Here is an 18,025-nt window from a genome sequence, read left to right on the forward strand (position 1 = left end):
CATCTCAAGTCAACAACAAAAATATATATATATAAAAAATTGTAAAGAGAACTTGGTTTTCCTTAACCTGTACTAGATGCATTACGCATACAAAGTTTTAATCAGAGTAGAGGATTTATCTCCAAATGTCAAAAAAAACAATGAATTATCACAAAATCCCTGATACACTCAGCTTCTAATGATTCAAATACGGGTGATCTCTGGGAGCAATCTCCCTAATAGGTTTATTATAGAGAGTAGGCAAACTGGGAGTAATCAACTGTACAGGTACAGCACATTCTTGTGGGGTTGATCCATTGTATGCTTATGTTCATGGGTAGACAAACTGGGAGTAATCAACTGTACAGGTACAGCACATTCTTGTGGGGTTGATCCATTGTATGCTTATGTTCATGGGTAGACAAACTGGGAGTAATCAACTGTACAGGTACAGCACATTCTTGTGGGGTTGATCCATTGTATGCTTATGTTCATGAGTAGACAAACTGGGAGTAATCAACTGTAGAGGTACAGCACTTTCTTGTGGGGTTGATCCATTGTATGCTTATGTTCAGAGTAGACAAACTGGGAGTAATCAACTGTACAGGTACAACACATTCTTGTGGGGTTGATCCATTATATGCTTATGTTCATGGGTAGACAAACTGGGAGTAATCAACTGTACAGGTACAGCACATTCTTGTGGGGTTGATCCATTATATGCTTATGTTCAGAGTAGACAAACTGGGAGTAATCAACTGTACAGGTACAGCACTTTCTTATGGGGTTGATCCATTATATGCTTATGTTCAAGAGTAGAATGGGAGTAGTCATAATGGGAAGAAACCAATAGGATATGCTCATGGTATCAGTCATTGGAATATCCAGACACGGTTATTTATAGGACGACGTGAGATATCTGCAATATTTTCGACATTAACAAACAAACAAGTAAAAACAAAAATACAAACCTGGAATCTAGGAGACGCCATTTTCTGATGAAATACAAGTATCAGCTGCTTCGAATATGCTCGAGGGCAAAGGAAGAGGTACACCCATATTTAATGGCGCCTGAAATGTAAGTTAGTATTGAAATGTTACTCCATGGTGACATGTTGCTACCATTGTGGTGTTTAGAGGTTTTTCAGCTTAGTAAAGTGTAGATAACGTTTATCATTTTGAACAAGTCCAGTTTTCAAGTGTCTACTTTCTTTTGACCGTCAGTTTACTTTAACGCCTTGGTCACTGACAGCCATGAAGGAAAAATGTTGAATGTGTTTAGGGTACGTGTTTACATATAATCCTTTCAAAGTTCCACCATGCTGTTTCAGGCTGTCCACAAACCAAAGTGTGGAAATAAACGACAAGTACGACACCGAAAACGTTTACCATAGTTTAGAAACAAACACGGCCATACATTTCTTCAACGCTTGTATATTAAGTGAGTTAAAGTTTAAAGTGGACTCGGCAGTATTTCAGCATATCGTGACCTGTACTTCATGAAAATAAGAGGGGATGGGGAAGCCTAGTGGTTAAAGCGTTCGCTCATCACGCCGAAGACCAGGGTTCGATTCCCCAAGTGGTACAATGTGTGGAGCCCATTTTCGGTGTTCCCCGTCGTGATATTGCTGGAATATTGCTAAAACCGAACTCATTCACTCACTCACTCATTAAGATCATATAAATTCTACATCTACAGTGTGTGGTATGGTATGTAGCCGTTGTTATTCAGACAGGAAAAAACCCAAATATTTTATATGGGGACCGTACTTAATTTTTGTGTGTACATTTGTGTACAAATGAACCTGCCCATGGCTTCTGTTTTATAAATCCCTGAAATATATATGTCAAGCAATCCTTACCAACTCAAGACCTACTCCAAACTGGCGTGGATTAAACTGAAAGACAAACATGTGCTTCAATCCCACCACGATATGCACGCACAGTTAAATATAACTTCTCGCAATCACATGACTGCTGATCCACACCACCTGACCCTGTGATAGGACAAGTAAGTAGGGGCGTTGGGGTAGCCTCGAGACGCTATTACCGTGTTCGATTCTCGACAGTGTGAAAATAGGGCACCATGTCTGACGTCTATGTGTGCTGTGATGTTGCCTAAAGCGGCGTAAAAGCCCACTCGCTCCCTCACGCCATGTATGTATAGTTCATACATTCCAAGTATTAGTACACAAACAGCTATCGTAGTAAATTATTACCCGCGATATGCTGTCATTCTGTGTTAAGGGGGCGGTGGGGTAGCCTTGTGGTTAAAGCGTTCGCTCGTCACGCCGAAAACCCGGGTTCGATTCCCCACATGGGTACAATGTGTGAAGCCCATTTCTGGTGCCCCCCGCCGTGATATTGCTGGAATGTTGCTAAAAGCGACGTAAAATCATACTCTCTCACTCGCTTATACTCACTCACTTATACAAGCTGGTCACTGCAACGTCAGCGAAGCGCAAATATAAAACTCGTCCAAGGCGTCGCAGTTTTCTTTCAGGAGTTGCGCCCCTTAGGGTGACGGTAGGTTCGAGGGGCCAAACCTCAAACCCAGGTTCTCGCATTTCATCTGGGCACAATGTGTGAAGCCCATTTCTGGTGTCCCCCGCCGTGATGTTGCTGGAATATTGCTAAAAGCGGCGTAAAACCAAACTCAGTCAGTCAGTCTCGCATTTCATCAATGTGGTTAACATCTAAATTTGTATCAACTGCCTCCGACATCAAGCCTTCAACCTAAGACATGACAAACACTGTTAAATGCGGTGTTGAACAAAATTCACTCGCTCTTCGGTAAGTGCAGCTGCTATTCATCGTGCTTCCTTTCTCTGAGAGCAATGGTGCCGATCAATGGCCGACATCCTTGCGTGGCCTTGGTTACTTTGCCCGAGACCGGGGTCTTACTACTAACACAGAGATTACCATCGGCAACACGTCAATAGAGTGCACTGGGCGAACTGGGCGCGCGTCTCTTATCGTACCGGAAGTGCGGTGATGAGGGCAGGGAAGAATTCAAAATAATGTGTTAAATAGGGAAGCTGCTGAAGAAGAAATATTTTATGGATGTATTGATACTTTATTTACGTCTCTCGTGAAGTTATTTTTCTTTCTTGATCATCAATTTTGGGGTGTCCGAGTTTGCATTAAGATTATCGATTGTTTCTTCATGTATATTTTGTGTGGATAGTTCCTTGCGAATAACCTTTTGAGTATCGGAGTTGGAATCTAGATAATTCATTTATTATTCATGTAAATTAGCATTTATTATTTCTTTCTTTGGTTTGAATTCAGAACACTGATTTTTTTTATTTACTGGGATTTTGCGTTAATTATTATTTGTCAAAGGTTGAATTTACATTATTGATTTGTATATGTATCTAGGATGTAGAAAGATCTCTCAGCTCACTGGACTCCTTTTCAATTAAAAGGACGTGTTTGTTTCTACCAAAATACCAACAACGTGATACTAACACAGAACGGCGTCTGTACAGCTAGATATTGCAGAGTGCGGTGTTAAACAATAAACAAGCAATTAACGAGCATCTGAGCATCCTATATGAATTGACTCCGGGCGATGGAAAATAGTACCCTAAAACGAAAGAATATGTCAGTTACATAACTTAGGGATAATCGAAACTGGATATCATTTCCATATGGAGCGCTCTGCTTACAACAATTCAAGAATTAGATATCTTTCACCGTACCATTGTTTCAGTGTGCTGCTAAAAAATAAATGCATGTTTTTCTTAATAATGTGTAGAATATTTTAAGATATCAGAGACTCAGCTTATGGTGTTACCGAGGGGCTGAATGCTGTTATTGTAATCTCATCGTGGTTATTAAATATTTTCCTACACCTTTATACTGAAATACATGTAAATCAGTATATATGCTATTTTGTGAGTAAGGTACTCCGTTTTAATTTCACCACAAGTTGGCTTCTTCTATACCCAGTTGTAGTGTCGAACCCTCGTCTTTTGCGTGACGGGCGAACGCTTCAGCCACGAGCCAACCCCATAGTCCTGTTGTGTGACACATCTAGGGGGCTATACTATTTTCTCTCTCCTCAAATATACCTAACTCACTCACTCACTCTGCAGGTAGTTTTAACAATGCTCGTGTTCTTATGATTGCAGGAAGGAGTTTAGTGCGGTAGACTGGGCGACCGAGAACAGGGTTCGATTCCGACCTGTGTCATGCGCCGATGGTGGTCGGAAACGGTCTCAGCTCATGCTGACGAAGCTCGATGGGGGGAGACGCCATAACCCCCACGCCGGCCTAGCCCGACACATTGACCAGCTACATGGAAAGGTTTGTAACCTAAAGACAACAAGACCTTAAGTATCACGTGAGAGAGAGATGGTCAATACTGACCACGTGAAAAGATTATAATTGTCTAAAATCCCATGGAAGCCATTTTTGAATGCTTACTTTAGTTTCATTGGCTCCGGTTGAAATATGGAATCCGGTACAAAACCTGAAACGTGACAATTCTGATAAATGTGTTTCAAAGGTAACCAATGCTACCATTACGTTCTTGCAAGAAATACATCACAAGTGACAACAACAATTTGTTCCAACAGAAGCCGGTGTGCGCTGTCCAGACGCTTTTGAAGGAACCTACCCCCGACAAAACCTTGGCTCCGTCCATGTACACGACCCAGTTCGAATACCGGAAACCACCGGAGCCGAGGCTCGTCATCTTCCGGCGAGACAGAGAGAAGAAAGCCATTGGAATAGGTGAGGAACTGTCCATGAATAGGCCACAGCCAAACTTGTTGTTTTTTCCCATTCTTTTTATTCAAGCAGTTACACGTTCAGTTATCTTAACAAATCAAAGAAAAACTAAAATTACATTTGGATAAAAATATATATGCGATAAGGCAAACATCCGCTGTGTTAATCAAAAACCTAAAGAGCATTTCGCACATATTGTGTAGGCCTACCTTTTTCACCAAGCTTTTTTTCTGATTAATCGACTAATCACCCCCGAAATCCATTCCTTGCAGTGCCCAAAAACAACATCACATCTCGGACCGACATTCGTGAAGAAATGATGCTACCAGTATGCGAGTCGGTAAGTCAGTCAAATGTACAGTACCGGGCAAAACAAGTATGTACTTGAAAACTGGTTTTCTGCAAACAAATGCAAAAGTTTTCAAAATGTAGCAGTACCGAAGACTGTCACCGACACTCTTCACACTGGAGGTTCAAACCATCACTAATATCAAATACAAACATGTTATACGTTATGTTATACATCTATAACAACCTCTAAATGCCGCTGGGCGGTGGGGTGGCCTAGTGGTTAAAGCATTCGCTATCCACGCCGAAGACCCGGGTTCGATTCCCCACAAGGGTACAGTGTGTGGAGCCCATTTCTGGTGTTCCCAGCCGTGATATTGCTGGAATAATGCTAAAAGCGGCGTAAAACTAAACTCACCCACTCACTCACTCTGTAAATGTCGCTTAAACGTTGTCAGGCAAAAGAGGCTATTCGCTTGCTAACTGGTTTTCACCAGCAAATGCGAACGTTATCTAAATCGCCGAAACTCTCCAAACAACCACTGATTGAAACTGTATCAAACAAAACCGGTAGGGCAAAACAATATACACTTAAAAAAATTGATTTCATTAAACAATTTTAAACGTTATGTAAACATTACGACGCTGCAAACAGCAGCGAACACTACGAAATCTCTAAACTTCAAGTATAAAACACTGCTATCGAATACGTAACCATTTCTCCAGTTTTAGACACCGTGAAACATGGGTGTATATTTTCTTTTGCTCGAAGGGACAGTGGGGTAGCCTAGTGGTTAAAGCGTTTACACATCACGCCGAAGACCGGGTTCGATTCCCCTCATTGGTACAAATTGCGAACCCTATTTCTGGTGTCCCCAGCTGTGATATTGCTTGAATATTGCTAAAAAAAGTCATTCACTCTTCACCGACCGTTGAATACTGAGTGAGAACACTCACCACACTACCCGTGAAGGTTCGGTTTAGAATTGATCTTCAGTAGCCCATGCTTGTCGTAAGAGGCGACTAACGGGATCGGGTGGCCAGGCTCGCTAACTGGGTTGACACACGTCATCGTATCCCAATTGCTCAGATCAATGCTCATGCTGTTGATCCCTGGATTGTCTGGTCCAGACTCGATTAATTACAGACCGCCGTCATATAGTTGGAATATTGCTGCGTGCGGCGTAAAACTCAACTCACTCACTCACTCACTACACTCGTCATACCGGGTTTGATTAGGTCCCCGCCCCCGCTTGTTCATATGGTAATATGGGAGGTAGGGAACAGCGTTGCTCATAATATCAATCACTGGTTTGCTCACGATATCAATCATTGGTTTAGTTGGATATGACTCGGTAATGCACAGGTCGCTGATATTTAGCTGATATAGCGTTGAGGGCTGTGAGTATGCCACTTTTAGAAATATTAATTCCAGTAATATCACGGCGGGGGGACACCAGGAATGGGGTTCACATAATGTACCTACATACGGAATCAACCGCTTTACCCACTAGGCCATCCCACCTACACTCCGTTAAAAGAAGAAAGAAACAACAGTAGTTGAGGATCGCTTTATAACAGTCCGGGGACGGTGGGGTAGTCTAGTGGTTAAAGCGTTGGCTCGTCACGCCGAAGACCCGGGTTCGAATCCCCACATGGGTACAATAAGTGAAGCCCATTTCTGGTGTCTCCCGCCGTGATATTGCTGGAATATTGCTAAAAGCGGCGTAAAACCAAAATCAGTCAGTCAGTATAACAGTCCGACGTCAAGTTTTAACCAGTTCTTCTTGTTTCAGTTAGAGATGCCCAGCATGGAGAACCCCCACACCTATTTCCCAAGGCGGATGCGGGTCAGGACTCCCTATCAAGGTGAGCTATAATGGAATCACGGAAGCATGGTCATTATTTCATTAAAAGTGAGTTTAGTTTTACGCCGCTTGTGGCAATATTCGAGCAATATCACGGCGGGGGGACACCAGAACATAAATTTGTGCATGATTGTGTTTGCATTTCTAATGAATATTTGCTAATTCAGCATCTCACCATGAGTGAGTGAGTGATTGCGAAGAATGGCCTCCATAGGGCAAACTCACCGGAAAGGGCCAAAACGTCTTGTAAGGGGCGCAACAGGTTGCGTGGAGCCGCTAGAAAACGAAGCGGCCATAAAATCCTCTGAAGCGCTTGATTAGCAATCTCCAAATCAAAGAGGGGCGGGGTTTGTATGTGATGTGACCAGTCACCGCTCGCTGTGATAAAACCAGGTCCTGTCGGCTCCGTGGTTCGCCACGAATATCTTTGAACGTTTTTTAGCATCAGCCATGGACGTTGGTTTGACCACCGTAGTACACACACCTCATCCGGTAAGAGGGAAGTTAACCGTTTAGAGTTGCGTCCCTTGGATCTACATGTGACTTTATCGTATGTTCGAATCTCAAGTTTGCCTTGATTATGTGTAAATTTTAGTGATCAGTACGACAGTGGCTCTCGTGTGCTTGACGAATTAGTGATGAACATCTAAGACCTTCGTCACATGAGTTATAACTTCGTTCTGGAAAACTGTTCATTTAACGTATTAAGCTATATTCATTCACGCCTACACTTACTTATGTAATATTAAAATTGTGAAGACCATTTCATGCCCCGCCGCGATATTGCTGGAATGTCACTCACTCACTCACTCATTGTGTCGTCATGATTGCTGGAATATGCAGAAAGCGGTGTAAAACTATATTCACTCATGTAATTCACAACCGTGAAGGTTAGAATTGGTCTTCAGTAACCCATGCTTGTCGTAAGAGGCGACTAACGGGATTGGGTGGTCAGGCTCGCTGATTTGGTTGACACATGTCATCGTATCGTTTTCGTAGATCGATGCTCATGCTGTTGATCCCTGGATTGTCTGGTTCAGACTCGATTATTTACAGACCGCCGCCATTTAGCTGGAATATTGCTTTTCGGCGTTAAACTACACACCAAGCAATCATGTAAAGTACGCTGGATTTGTCTCGCACGACAATCACGCTTGGTGAAAAGTACATGGTCAATGTACACACTCAGGATCTATTCGAGCGTATTCTCAATCGATGTGAGTTTTTAAACTGATTTTATGTTGCAGAGGAGGGCGTGTTTTACAGCGAATCTCAGTGCGCCAAAGTATGTAGCGCCCCTACCGGCGGGATGAGGATCGGCATCACCAACCTCACGGGCAAAGACTTCACTCGGAGGCGATTCGTGGCGCCACCTAGAAACACATTAACTGTCAAAGGTGGGTACAGCTCGGAGACAATCAATCAGGGCTCCCGTGTCAGTCCATCGGAACCTCGATCGTGACGAAATAAACAATGAGAAAGTGTAATCCCAAATATAACATATGTTACTCGACCGTGACATTCAGGCATCCATGTTGGAAATCGTTGTTTCGTGCACGTGGCTGTCACATGACCTAACGGGACGTCACGGCTCATTCGTCACTGCCTTACCGTAAGATGCAAGAATGCTCGTCTCCCGGTTGGTCACGAAATCCTCCGGCAGTAAAACAATTATGTTCCTGACCTGGGCCCCTATTCTCGAAACGTTCGTAGCCCTAAGAATTCTTAACTTTGATCGTAGGCAATGTGTTAAGAATGGGCTTAAGAAGTCCGTAGGGCTACGAACGTTTCGAGAATAGCTAGCCTGAAATCTAAATCTATATCTAATTCCAGTTTAACACTGAAAGACCTGTGTACAAAAAACGACAGCCATGTTACAAGAACTTAGGATTGTATGCGTAGTGTAATGGAAAGACCACCTTCCTGGAGAGCGGTGGGTCGTTGGTACGACCTTCTCGCCAGGTGAAACAGTACCTGTTGAGGTACTCATTGTTGGAATGATTGGCGGTGGACATTAATGCAATCTCGCTCGCTCACTCACTCGCTCCCTCACTCACTCTCACTCCACTCACCCACCCACCCACACTCACTCACTCACTCACTCACTCACTCACTCACTCACTCACTCACTCACTCACTCACTCACTCACTCACTCACTCACTCACTCACTCACTCACTCACTCACTCACTCACTCACTCACTCACTCCCTTTTGCGACTGTTTCAGGGTTCGACGGCGGCCTCCCTCCAACAGACAATGCAACCTTCCAGTCAGAGATGATGCCCTTCATGAGAGCAAAGACCATTATATGAATCTCAGGGGTGTTGGGTGGGTGGTAGAGCGTAAAGGGACTTCTTTGTAGTCGTTGACTAATAATTACGTTTGTTTTTCAAAATTTATATTTTGTCTCTGTCCGTACGCCCTGACTGTGGCCCTGCTATTTAAGTGTTCCATAAGAATGCGTATTTGTAACTGATGCATGTTCTTGATATATGCGTGAAGTTTACGGCGAGTTGTAACGTACTCATCTTCGTAACGTAAGTGCGTGTTCATCGTATGTGTGTGCTTAAAGTGTGTGCGTAACTGTGTGTTAGTGTGTGTTGGCGCGCGCGTGTTTGTAAGTTGTGCGTACCGTATGTATCTTCGTAACGTATGTGCGTGTTCAACGTATGTGTGTGCTTAAAGTGTGTGCGTAACGTGTGTGTTAGTGTGTGTTGGCGCGCGGGTGTTTGTAAATTGTGCGTAACGTATGTATCGTTACGTATGTATCTTTGTAACGTGTGCCAAAGATTGTATCTGTCTGTGCGTGTGCGTGTGCGTGTGCGTGTGCGTACTAGTACGACGTATATATGTGATATGTGTAATTAAACCAAAGGTTTAGGCCCTGACAGGTTCAGGGTGGGCTGGGTCAGATTGTACATATGTATATTTTACATTGTCTTATTTATTATAATTTATCTTCAAATGCATGGACACCGTCTGTCTGTTTACAAGCGCCTTGATTTCGTTTGATGGACATTGACAGATGCTCCAGTTGTTTCTGGAGCCAAAAGGATGATAACAGTAGTTACTGTTTGTGTTAATCAAGCTTTTCTAGTGAGTCATGTCTGCAAATACGTGTGCGAATTAACACACCTCTCTGACAGTGTCAACCACGCCACGTGGTCGACTAGATAGCTTTTCAAATTCTCCCCCTGAATGATTTTCTTCGTAGAATTATAAGCACGTGTTTAACTGAAATAACTGGCAAAAGATAGTATACATCTGTCAATTTTATTCCATAAAAAAATCGAACGTTATTCCCGAAACACCTTAACGTAGTGTTCAAACAACTGTGGTGTCCGTTCAGAACACAACCCCCGTAAATATCCATTTGTATTAAACGGGACACGATGTTTCCAAATATCGCAGCGTGTTTTCAAGTATTTGCGGGTTTTTTTTCGAAAAATGACCCCCAAAGTGTCAGATGTATACTTTCTTTTGCACGTCAGTTTAGCTCGGATGGCCCTTTTCAGTTTGCTTCAGTTTAGTCCCAAGGAAACATGTCTGTACACACTTTCCTGTATTTGAATCCTTTCGTTTCGAAACAAGTGTGTTGACTGAGACGTTGTGTTGTGATATTCCAAATCATTTAGTTCCTTGCAGCTCTGTGCTGTTGAACACATTAAAGACGAGTCTGTAGTATCCTGTGTTATGTCTTCACTAAAATAGTAGAGAGTGAGTGAGTGAGTGTCGATGAAATATCCCTGCAAAAGAGTGGGCTTTACAAACTGCACCTAACCCGTGAAGATCCGGGTTAGAACTGGTCTTTAGTAACCTATGCTGGTCGTAAGAAGCGATTAACGGGGCCGGGTTGTCAGGCTCGCTGACTTGATTGACACATGTCATCGTATCCCCATTGTGTTAAGGATAAAAATTAATTTGGCTTTTACCGGTAAACTGATCCGAGTTTTTTTTTTTGTTACCGCGGTAAGGATCCGGATTGTAAGTGGCCCCGGACGGTAGTTTTGATCCGGGCGACTGAGGTCGACCACTGCGGTGATTCATTTTTGTAGAAGTGCAAGGGACCAAGACATTTTTTTTAACCGTATCAAGTTCAATTCTACCAACGTTGCGGCGTCTTGTAAAGAGCCTGCGGACAATAAACCAATAAACGCACGTGTTCAAGATAAAGGCCCGACTATGTTTTAACCTCTGCAATACATTGCGTAGATCAATGCTCATGCTGTTGATCACTGGATTGTCTGGTCCAGACTCGATTATTTACAGACCGCCGCCACATAGTTGGAATATTGCTGTGTGCGGCGTTGAACAAACAAATAAAACAAACAAACTACACCCAGGTGATGAATCGTACTAGTCTAACCCACTGTCCCCAGCGAAAAGTAGCAGTGTCAATATTATCTAGGTTGAGGGTGCAGTCATCACTTCCCCGATCTTATGGCAGGTCAGCTAGGAATCATGGTTTATCATGAGAGCGGATCAACAGTAGCCCTGCTGTCTGAGGGGCGGTGTGGTAGCCTCATGGTTAAAGCGTTCGCTCGTCACGCTGAAGATCCGGGTTTGATTCCCCACATGGGTACAATGTGTGAAGCCCATTTCTGGTGTCCCCCCGCCGTGATATTGCTGGAATACTGCTAAAAGAGGCGTAAAACTAAGCTCACTCACTCACTAAGGCTCTGCATTGCGGATGAGTCTGAGTTCGAATCCCGGTGCGTCCCGGTTCTGTTTCTGTGTTTGTCAGCGCTCAAGCTAGAGGGTTTCACGCAACCACAACTTTCGTAACCGTACGAGATCTGCCTTACTTCGGGATGTCCTCCCACAGCAAGCTGAGACGTCGTGGTTTAACTGGAATGCTGCAGCAAGCGGAGTAAAACAATATTCAATTCCTAATGGTTTCCTAGACGCTGCAAGAGCAGATCCAGGAGATTAAAAATGGCATACTTTCCGGTTTTCTGTCATGTGTGACAATAGAGCGACCTCTGAAAATGTGGGAGTGAACTCATCTTGTTTTATGACGCAGCCAGCCTGTCTATTCTCAAATCAGGACCAGACAAAATATTGGTGGTAACATTTACATCTTCCTTTGCCAGTGAAGGAAAAGTATAATTTTGCCTTTCCTCTACCTGTATTAGCAGTTCCAGATCATGTGTCATATTCATGATTCCGTTATACAGGTCACGTTCAAATGGTATAAACTCTTTTCTTGACAACTACTTACCATGTCTATATTCTCTGGCGACCTTATGGGAACTTGATAAGATAACTTGTTTGGTAACTGTTTATCGTATTCGTGAAATATTTCAAATATCTGATTGAAAATATTTTCAAAACTTAATTTACGTTGCCAAAAGATTTTTTAAAAATCTTTTTCAAGAGGCACAAAAAGTGTTCTTAGTATCTGCCAGTACTGATGTAAATGTAAATTTGTCAACAACAACCCCATTCTCTTCCCACGGAGGTTACTCAAGTCATATCTTCCAAAGTGACCTCTGATCTAATACGGCCATATTTCCCGGTTCTCGTAAAATCCCCTGGCATCAAAAAAGTCGCAACACGAATTATCTCCCTTCTTTCTATCCAATCAGAACACGTGTTACATCGGCTAAAATCCAATATGGCGGCTGCCATGGAGTTAGTTGATCCATATGCGAAGGATAGATTCGGTATTTCATTATTTAACCCCTCCACCCCCACAAATTTTGAGTCGGCATCTCTTCGGGCATTCGTGACCAACTCGTGTTGTTCCGAGACTTGGTGGATGTTACAGAAAGTGGCGAGTAGTGACGAATGCTCTTCGGGGTTTCCTCCAACATACAGCAGAGTTGAATGAAGAAAGGGAGGTAACACGCGGAAGACTCCCAGTGTTGATATTTTAGACTAGCACCTTGGCGGAATTACTTTTTCGTATTTATTAGCTTAATATAAAAAGAATAATCTGAAACGAGATTTATCACCAATTCTATGTTTCCTTATTTGTAGAAAGAACCAGTATGGCCCCTTTCTGGTGTCGCCCGCCGTGATATTGCTAGAATATTGCTAAAGGCGGCGTAAAACCCAACTCACTCACTCACCCACTCGCTCAGTATGGGTTTATGCCGCTTGTTGTGGAAATGTTAACTACGATGTCAAGGGAATATGGGAAATGCTTTTGAAAATGAGAATAACTGCCAACGGACTTGAGCGAGTTGGATTTTAAGCGATGGGCACCAGAAATGGGTTTGTCGTACTGTACTCATGTTTGGAATCGAACCCGGCTATTCGGCTCGACGAGCGAACGCTTCAACCACTAGGCCCCAAATGACTTAAAATGCAATAACAATTCATTTAAAGTTCTCTGCAGGGCTTCTAGCGTGAAACTGTTTGGAGAATTAGGCGACTAGCCCTTTAAATATACCACCAGGCAAAGAGTAATTGTGATGCAGACGTTTTATATTTAAAACCTGGATGTGAATGTGTAATGAAAGACTCGAAAAAGAGAACTTGACAAAAGTCGCACGCATGTGTTTTGAGAAGAAAAAAACACATCATATGGATACATTGCGTAAATATCCTTTATGCCATACGGTCAGTACCCCATCATTGTCGCTCTGGGCAATTTACAGAGGAACAGAATGTCACACATCTTTCATAGATTTCTTGCCATTCCCGAGTTGAAACATTAAGGACGATCTATGGGAATGCTCTTGAATCCAGTACCTCGCAGCATGACGTCAATTCAACGTTCACAGGGGCGCCATATTGTACTTACGGCGACGTTATCAACAGACTGAGCACGCCAAAGACCATTCCCGTAGTAGCTGCCCATCCGTGACAACCCCTCGACGAGACATATGTAGGGTGCAATTGTTCTGTGCAATTGTTTTGTATTTTATGTATCATAATCTTGGTAATTATGCCAATTATTTTACGAGTTTACACTTTATATATTTTAACGCAATTTTAATGTATAATCGTGTCTCGTAGGCCTGAATAGGCCGGATATTTTCTACAACTTGTCGATGAAATGTATTTGTATATCTGGAAAAATATGTAACACGGTAATAAACTAATTTTCTTCTTCTTCTTCTTCTTCTCTTCTGTAATTGAAGCAGGTATCTTCCATACAGATTAAAGATTATAAATTCGTTCTAACAGCGTGTGGACATCTGTTTTGTTTTAACGTTCAAAGCAATATAGGTTTCCTACATAACAGCCAAGGATTTTATTACAAATATATACGTCACTACAAACTAGCCGTGTAGAACTTCTTGAAATCTTGAAAGGCATTTAGAAGTTGGACGGACATGAAATCATGACACGTTTAAGAGTTAATTCTTGCTGATTCACCAGGCGTGTAAAAGTTGCTGGCAAAAATACGCTCACAGAACCAAAGAACTAAGCGTTGCCTAATCTATGGACATCTAATTCTGCTTGTCCGAGTTCAATCAGATACTGAAATGATATTCTTTTGTACAAATATGCTTTGTTGGTTCATCTCTACTGGATACATCTAAGTGCTTTTGGGTGTGTTTAGCATTTGTAAAAACTGTTGTCTGGTTTCCATGGAAACTAATGAGTGTATGTCGCTAAGAAGGCAAGCCGTTAATGGAGAGTTTAGTAGTGGCGCAGCGTTCTTGCAGTACGATCACGTGATAAACTCATTATACACTTACAACTTTGTCAATACCGTATCTGATGAACTACCGCATTTTGGCAAAGTACAGGTAGTTGAAAACAATTAGTTCTACAGAGAAAGACGGACCAGTTCCAATAGTTGTTTTTGATTCTTTAATTGAGCCTGAGATTTGTTAGAAACTGGCTTCTTTTGAGGAACAATTGTCGCTAATTTGTAATGCTTGAAAGGGTTGTGAGTATGACGCATTCTTCTCAGTATCATTAATTGCTGTTATTTATAATTAACGCTGGTTTATAAACCACTGCGCTTATGATGTTATTTGTACGATGTTATAATGACTTTAAACCATTGAAAGTCCTTTTTGGTCATTGGAACAACAGCAAGGTGATGTGTTGATAGAGAAGCATGGCAGTTTAGTTTTACGCCGCTTTTAGCAATATTCTTGCAATATCACGACGGGGAAACGAGACATGGACTTTACACATTGTACCCATATAGGGAATCGAACCCGGGTCTTCAGCGTGACGAGCGGACGCTTTGACCACAAGGCTACCCCAATGCCACTTGTACGACACTTGCTCTGTAAGACACCGCATGTGCTACATGTGCTAAAGAGTTTAGTTTTACGCCGCTATTTCAGCAATATTTCAGCAATATCACGACGGGGACACCAGAAATGGGCTTCACACATTGTGCCCATGTAGGCTTAAGAATCAAGCACTGGACACTATCAGGTGACAAGCATGCGGTAAACTATCCATCTGTTGTTGGGAGACTCGACCCTGGTTGACCAGTGTCACGGAGGGAGAATGAGTATGGTTTTACGCCGCTTTTAGCAATATTCAAGCAATATCACGACGGAGAGACACCAGAAATGGGCTTTACTTCCATGTGGGGTATTGAACCCGGGTCTTTGGCGTGATGAGCAAACGCTTTAACCACAAAACTACCAAACCGCTCCTTCAGTGTAAGGGCAAACGTCCACTGTGCCGAACCGTACAAATTAAGTGAGTGAGTGTAGTTTTACGCCGCAATATTCCAGCTCTATCACGGCGGGAGGCACAAGAAATGGGTTTCATACATTGTACCCATGTTGGGACTCGAACCCGATTTTTCGGCGTGGCGACCGAACGGTTTAACCACTGGGCTACCCCACCGCCCCCCGTACAAAATAAGACAAATCAGTACGACAGAAACAACATTTTATTGTGTATGTACAATATGTGCACAATATTCACCTGTACAGTGAGTTCTAAAAAGAACGTCAGTTAAAATGCGTAGAGATTTCACGCTCAAGAAAGCGTCAAATTACAAAACTAGGCTCAATGCAAGGCCTATGACTTTTAACCAACAAAATCCTTCAGTTATCTCCCTTCCCCTGAGTTATCTCCCTTACACGCGTGCCGTGGTTTTAGGACTTGTCTGAATACATATATAATAACACTAGATTTTGTTTAACAGTGCGGCTGTGTCGGGCTGTGCAAATTAGTGAATCACAGAAACCACGGGATCACAGATACAATTTGATGATGAGCTTACAAACCACAACGTTTCGCCACGATTAAGTAGGTGATCTACATGGCAAACAGTGCAACTTATGATGGAATAAAACATGATAGGGAAATCTGATCCTCAAACGAAATCCGTAAATGTTGAACTGAGTAAAACTTAAGGCTTCTTTGAACAGCTTTCTTCCTACGTCCGGGCAGACCATGTCGTAAAGGGACGCAACTCTGCATAGCGAATTGCGGCGCCTTTGACGACTTTGCAAGCACCTCGCCAAGGTACGCAACTCTGCATAGAGAATTGCGGCGCATTTGACGACTTTGCCACCACCTCGCCAAGGAACGCAACTCTGCACAGCTAATTGCGGCGCCTTCGACAACTGGACAACCCATCCAGGGAAAGAAAGTACACACCCATACACAAATAATATATTGTTTTTGGATGATGTTTTGATATGTGAACCAAAATTATCGCTTGGATTTTATCTTTAGTTTGGCAGTGTTCGCTGTTGAAGCTGAGTAACATTGGCAATGTTGTGTTTAAATCCAGTCTTCAAGTGTATACTTTCTTTGCCCCCGCGGTTGCCCAGTTGTCCAGCAGTGGTCGTGGACCTTTCTCACAAAGAAATCTAATTTTTGGGGACGCCCTATCACTAAGATCAGTTGCTAGTTTCAAAGACAAGTGAGTATTTCCAAACAGGAATGAGTGAGTGAGTTTAGTTTAGTTTACACATCTTTTAGCAATATTCCAGCAATATCTCGGCGGGGACACCAGGCCTGGGCTTCACACATTGTACCCACGTTTGGAATCGAAAACGGGTCTTCAGCGTGACGAGCGGACACTTCATCACTAGACTACCCCACCGTCCTCTAAACAACTAATTACCCTGTATCTGAACAAAAACACGGTAAAAAGGTTTCTGTTCGTCTGAATATTCATCTGCAGTTCTGAATTCAAGGACCAATTGCGTACATCCATGCTCATGCTGTTGATCACTGGATTGTCTGGCCCAGACTAGATTATTTACAGACCGCCGCCATATAGCTGGAATATTGCTGAGTGCGGCGTAACACTAAACTCACTCAATCACTCATTCTGAGTTTAGATGTTTTTCGATATTCCTTTTTGCATAAAACTATGCATATCAAAGACATGTTCAGAAATGTTTTCATTCCAATGCTGCATCTAAAACCTACAATTTGGTCCTACAGACCAAAACATAAAATCAGACATGGCACAACCGGAACTCTATCGTGGCGGTTTCCATTCTTTGAAGAGAGTTAATTCGGATCTCTGTGATCCGGATCCGACTGATACAAATTTACGGAGCTTGGGTGTATACAGTACAGTACTGAAATAGTCCTACCATCTTCAAAAATCCCTTAACATATGTGATGATGTGGAAGTGTTATATTACAAAGGGCATTCATAAAATTTCATAGGAAATCCGGATAATTATGATCATCTTGTGAAATCGATTTTCCGAGATGGAAGTATTATTTTACAAAGTGCATTCATAAATTATAACATTCGGAACCATATTAATCAGATCACTAGTTTTGGGATAATATGACCTCCTTAAAGCGGACACCAGAAACTCTTCATGAAATATTCACTGCTGTTTTATACTTCTTATAATGAGTTCGCCTATCTCTACGAAGAGAAATCTTAAATCCGAATTAAGGAGGTTCAGCTATGCATGAAATCTGTCAAAACCGGACTCTGATTAATCAGGATATTTTTAATAACCGACCACACAGTATAACAGGTGAATGTATCTTGACCGGGAAAAGATTTCATACCAAACATATATCTACAATAACCCTAAGTTGGTCTTCCCCAACACATCTACACAAAGCCGTACTTTGTTTTTGTATCAGACAACGATGATGATATAAGTTACGATATTTTTACGATATGCAAGTTATGGAAACATCCTCATCTCAAGCTTTTTTGACTGCACCTTAATATACTCCCTGATAAAAAAAATATGAATACAACAATTCTGTTCAGCAACAGGTTCTCGTT

The 18,025-nt window shown here is 42.4% G+C and overlaps 1 protein-coding gene across 2 annotated transcripts in view; it reads left to right on the top strand.

Annotated features, from left to right (window-relative positions):
* Positions 1-10,557, top strand: part of LOC124279201 — a 31,432-nt gene extending 20,875 nt beyond the window's left edge. For both annotated transcript variants that reach the window (XM_046714999.1, XM_046714998.1), the window contains exons 2-7: positions 4,116-4,290; positions 4,563-4,719; positions 4,989-5,056; positions 6,801-6,873; positions 8,120-8,269; positions 9,100-10,557. In XM_046714999.1, the coding sequence (XP_046570955.1) occupies positions 4,116-4,290; positions 4,563-4,719; positions 4,989-5,056; positions 6,801-6,873; positions 8,120-8,269; positions 9,100-9,185 (709 nt within the window). In that variant the 3' untranslated portion in view covers positions 9,186-10,557. The remainder of the gene's footprint in view (positions 1-4,115; positions 4,291-4,562; positions 4,720-4,988; positions 5,057-6,800; positions 6,874-8,119; positions 8,270-9,099) is intronic.
* The last annotated feature ends 7,468 nt before the right edge of the window (positions 10,558-18,025 follow it).

Source organism: Haliotis rubra, unplaced genomic scaffold, assembly GCF_003918875.1.
Source record: "Haliotis rubra isolate DU_JTF1 unplaced genomic scaffold, ASM391887v1 Scf248, whole genome shotgun sequence".
NCBI classification, from domain to species: Eukaryota; Metazoa; Mollusca; class Gastropoda; order Lepetellida; family Haliotidae; genus Haliotis; species Haliotis rubra.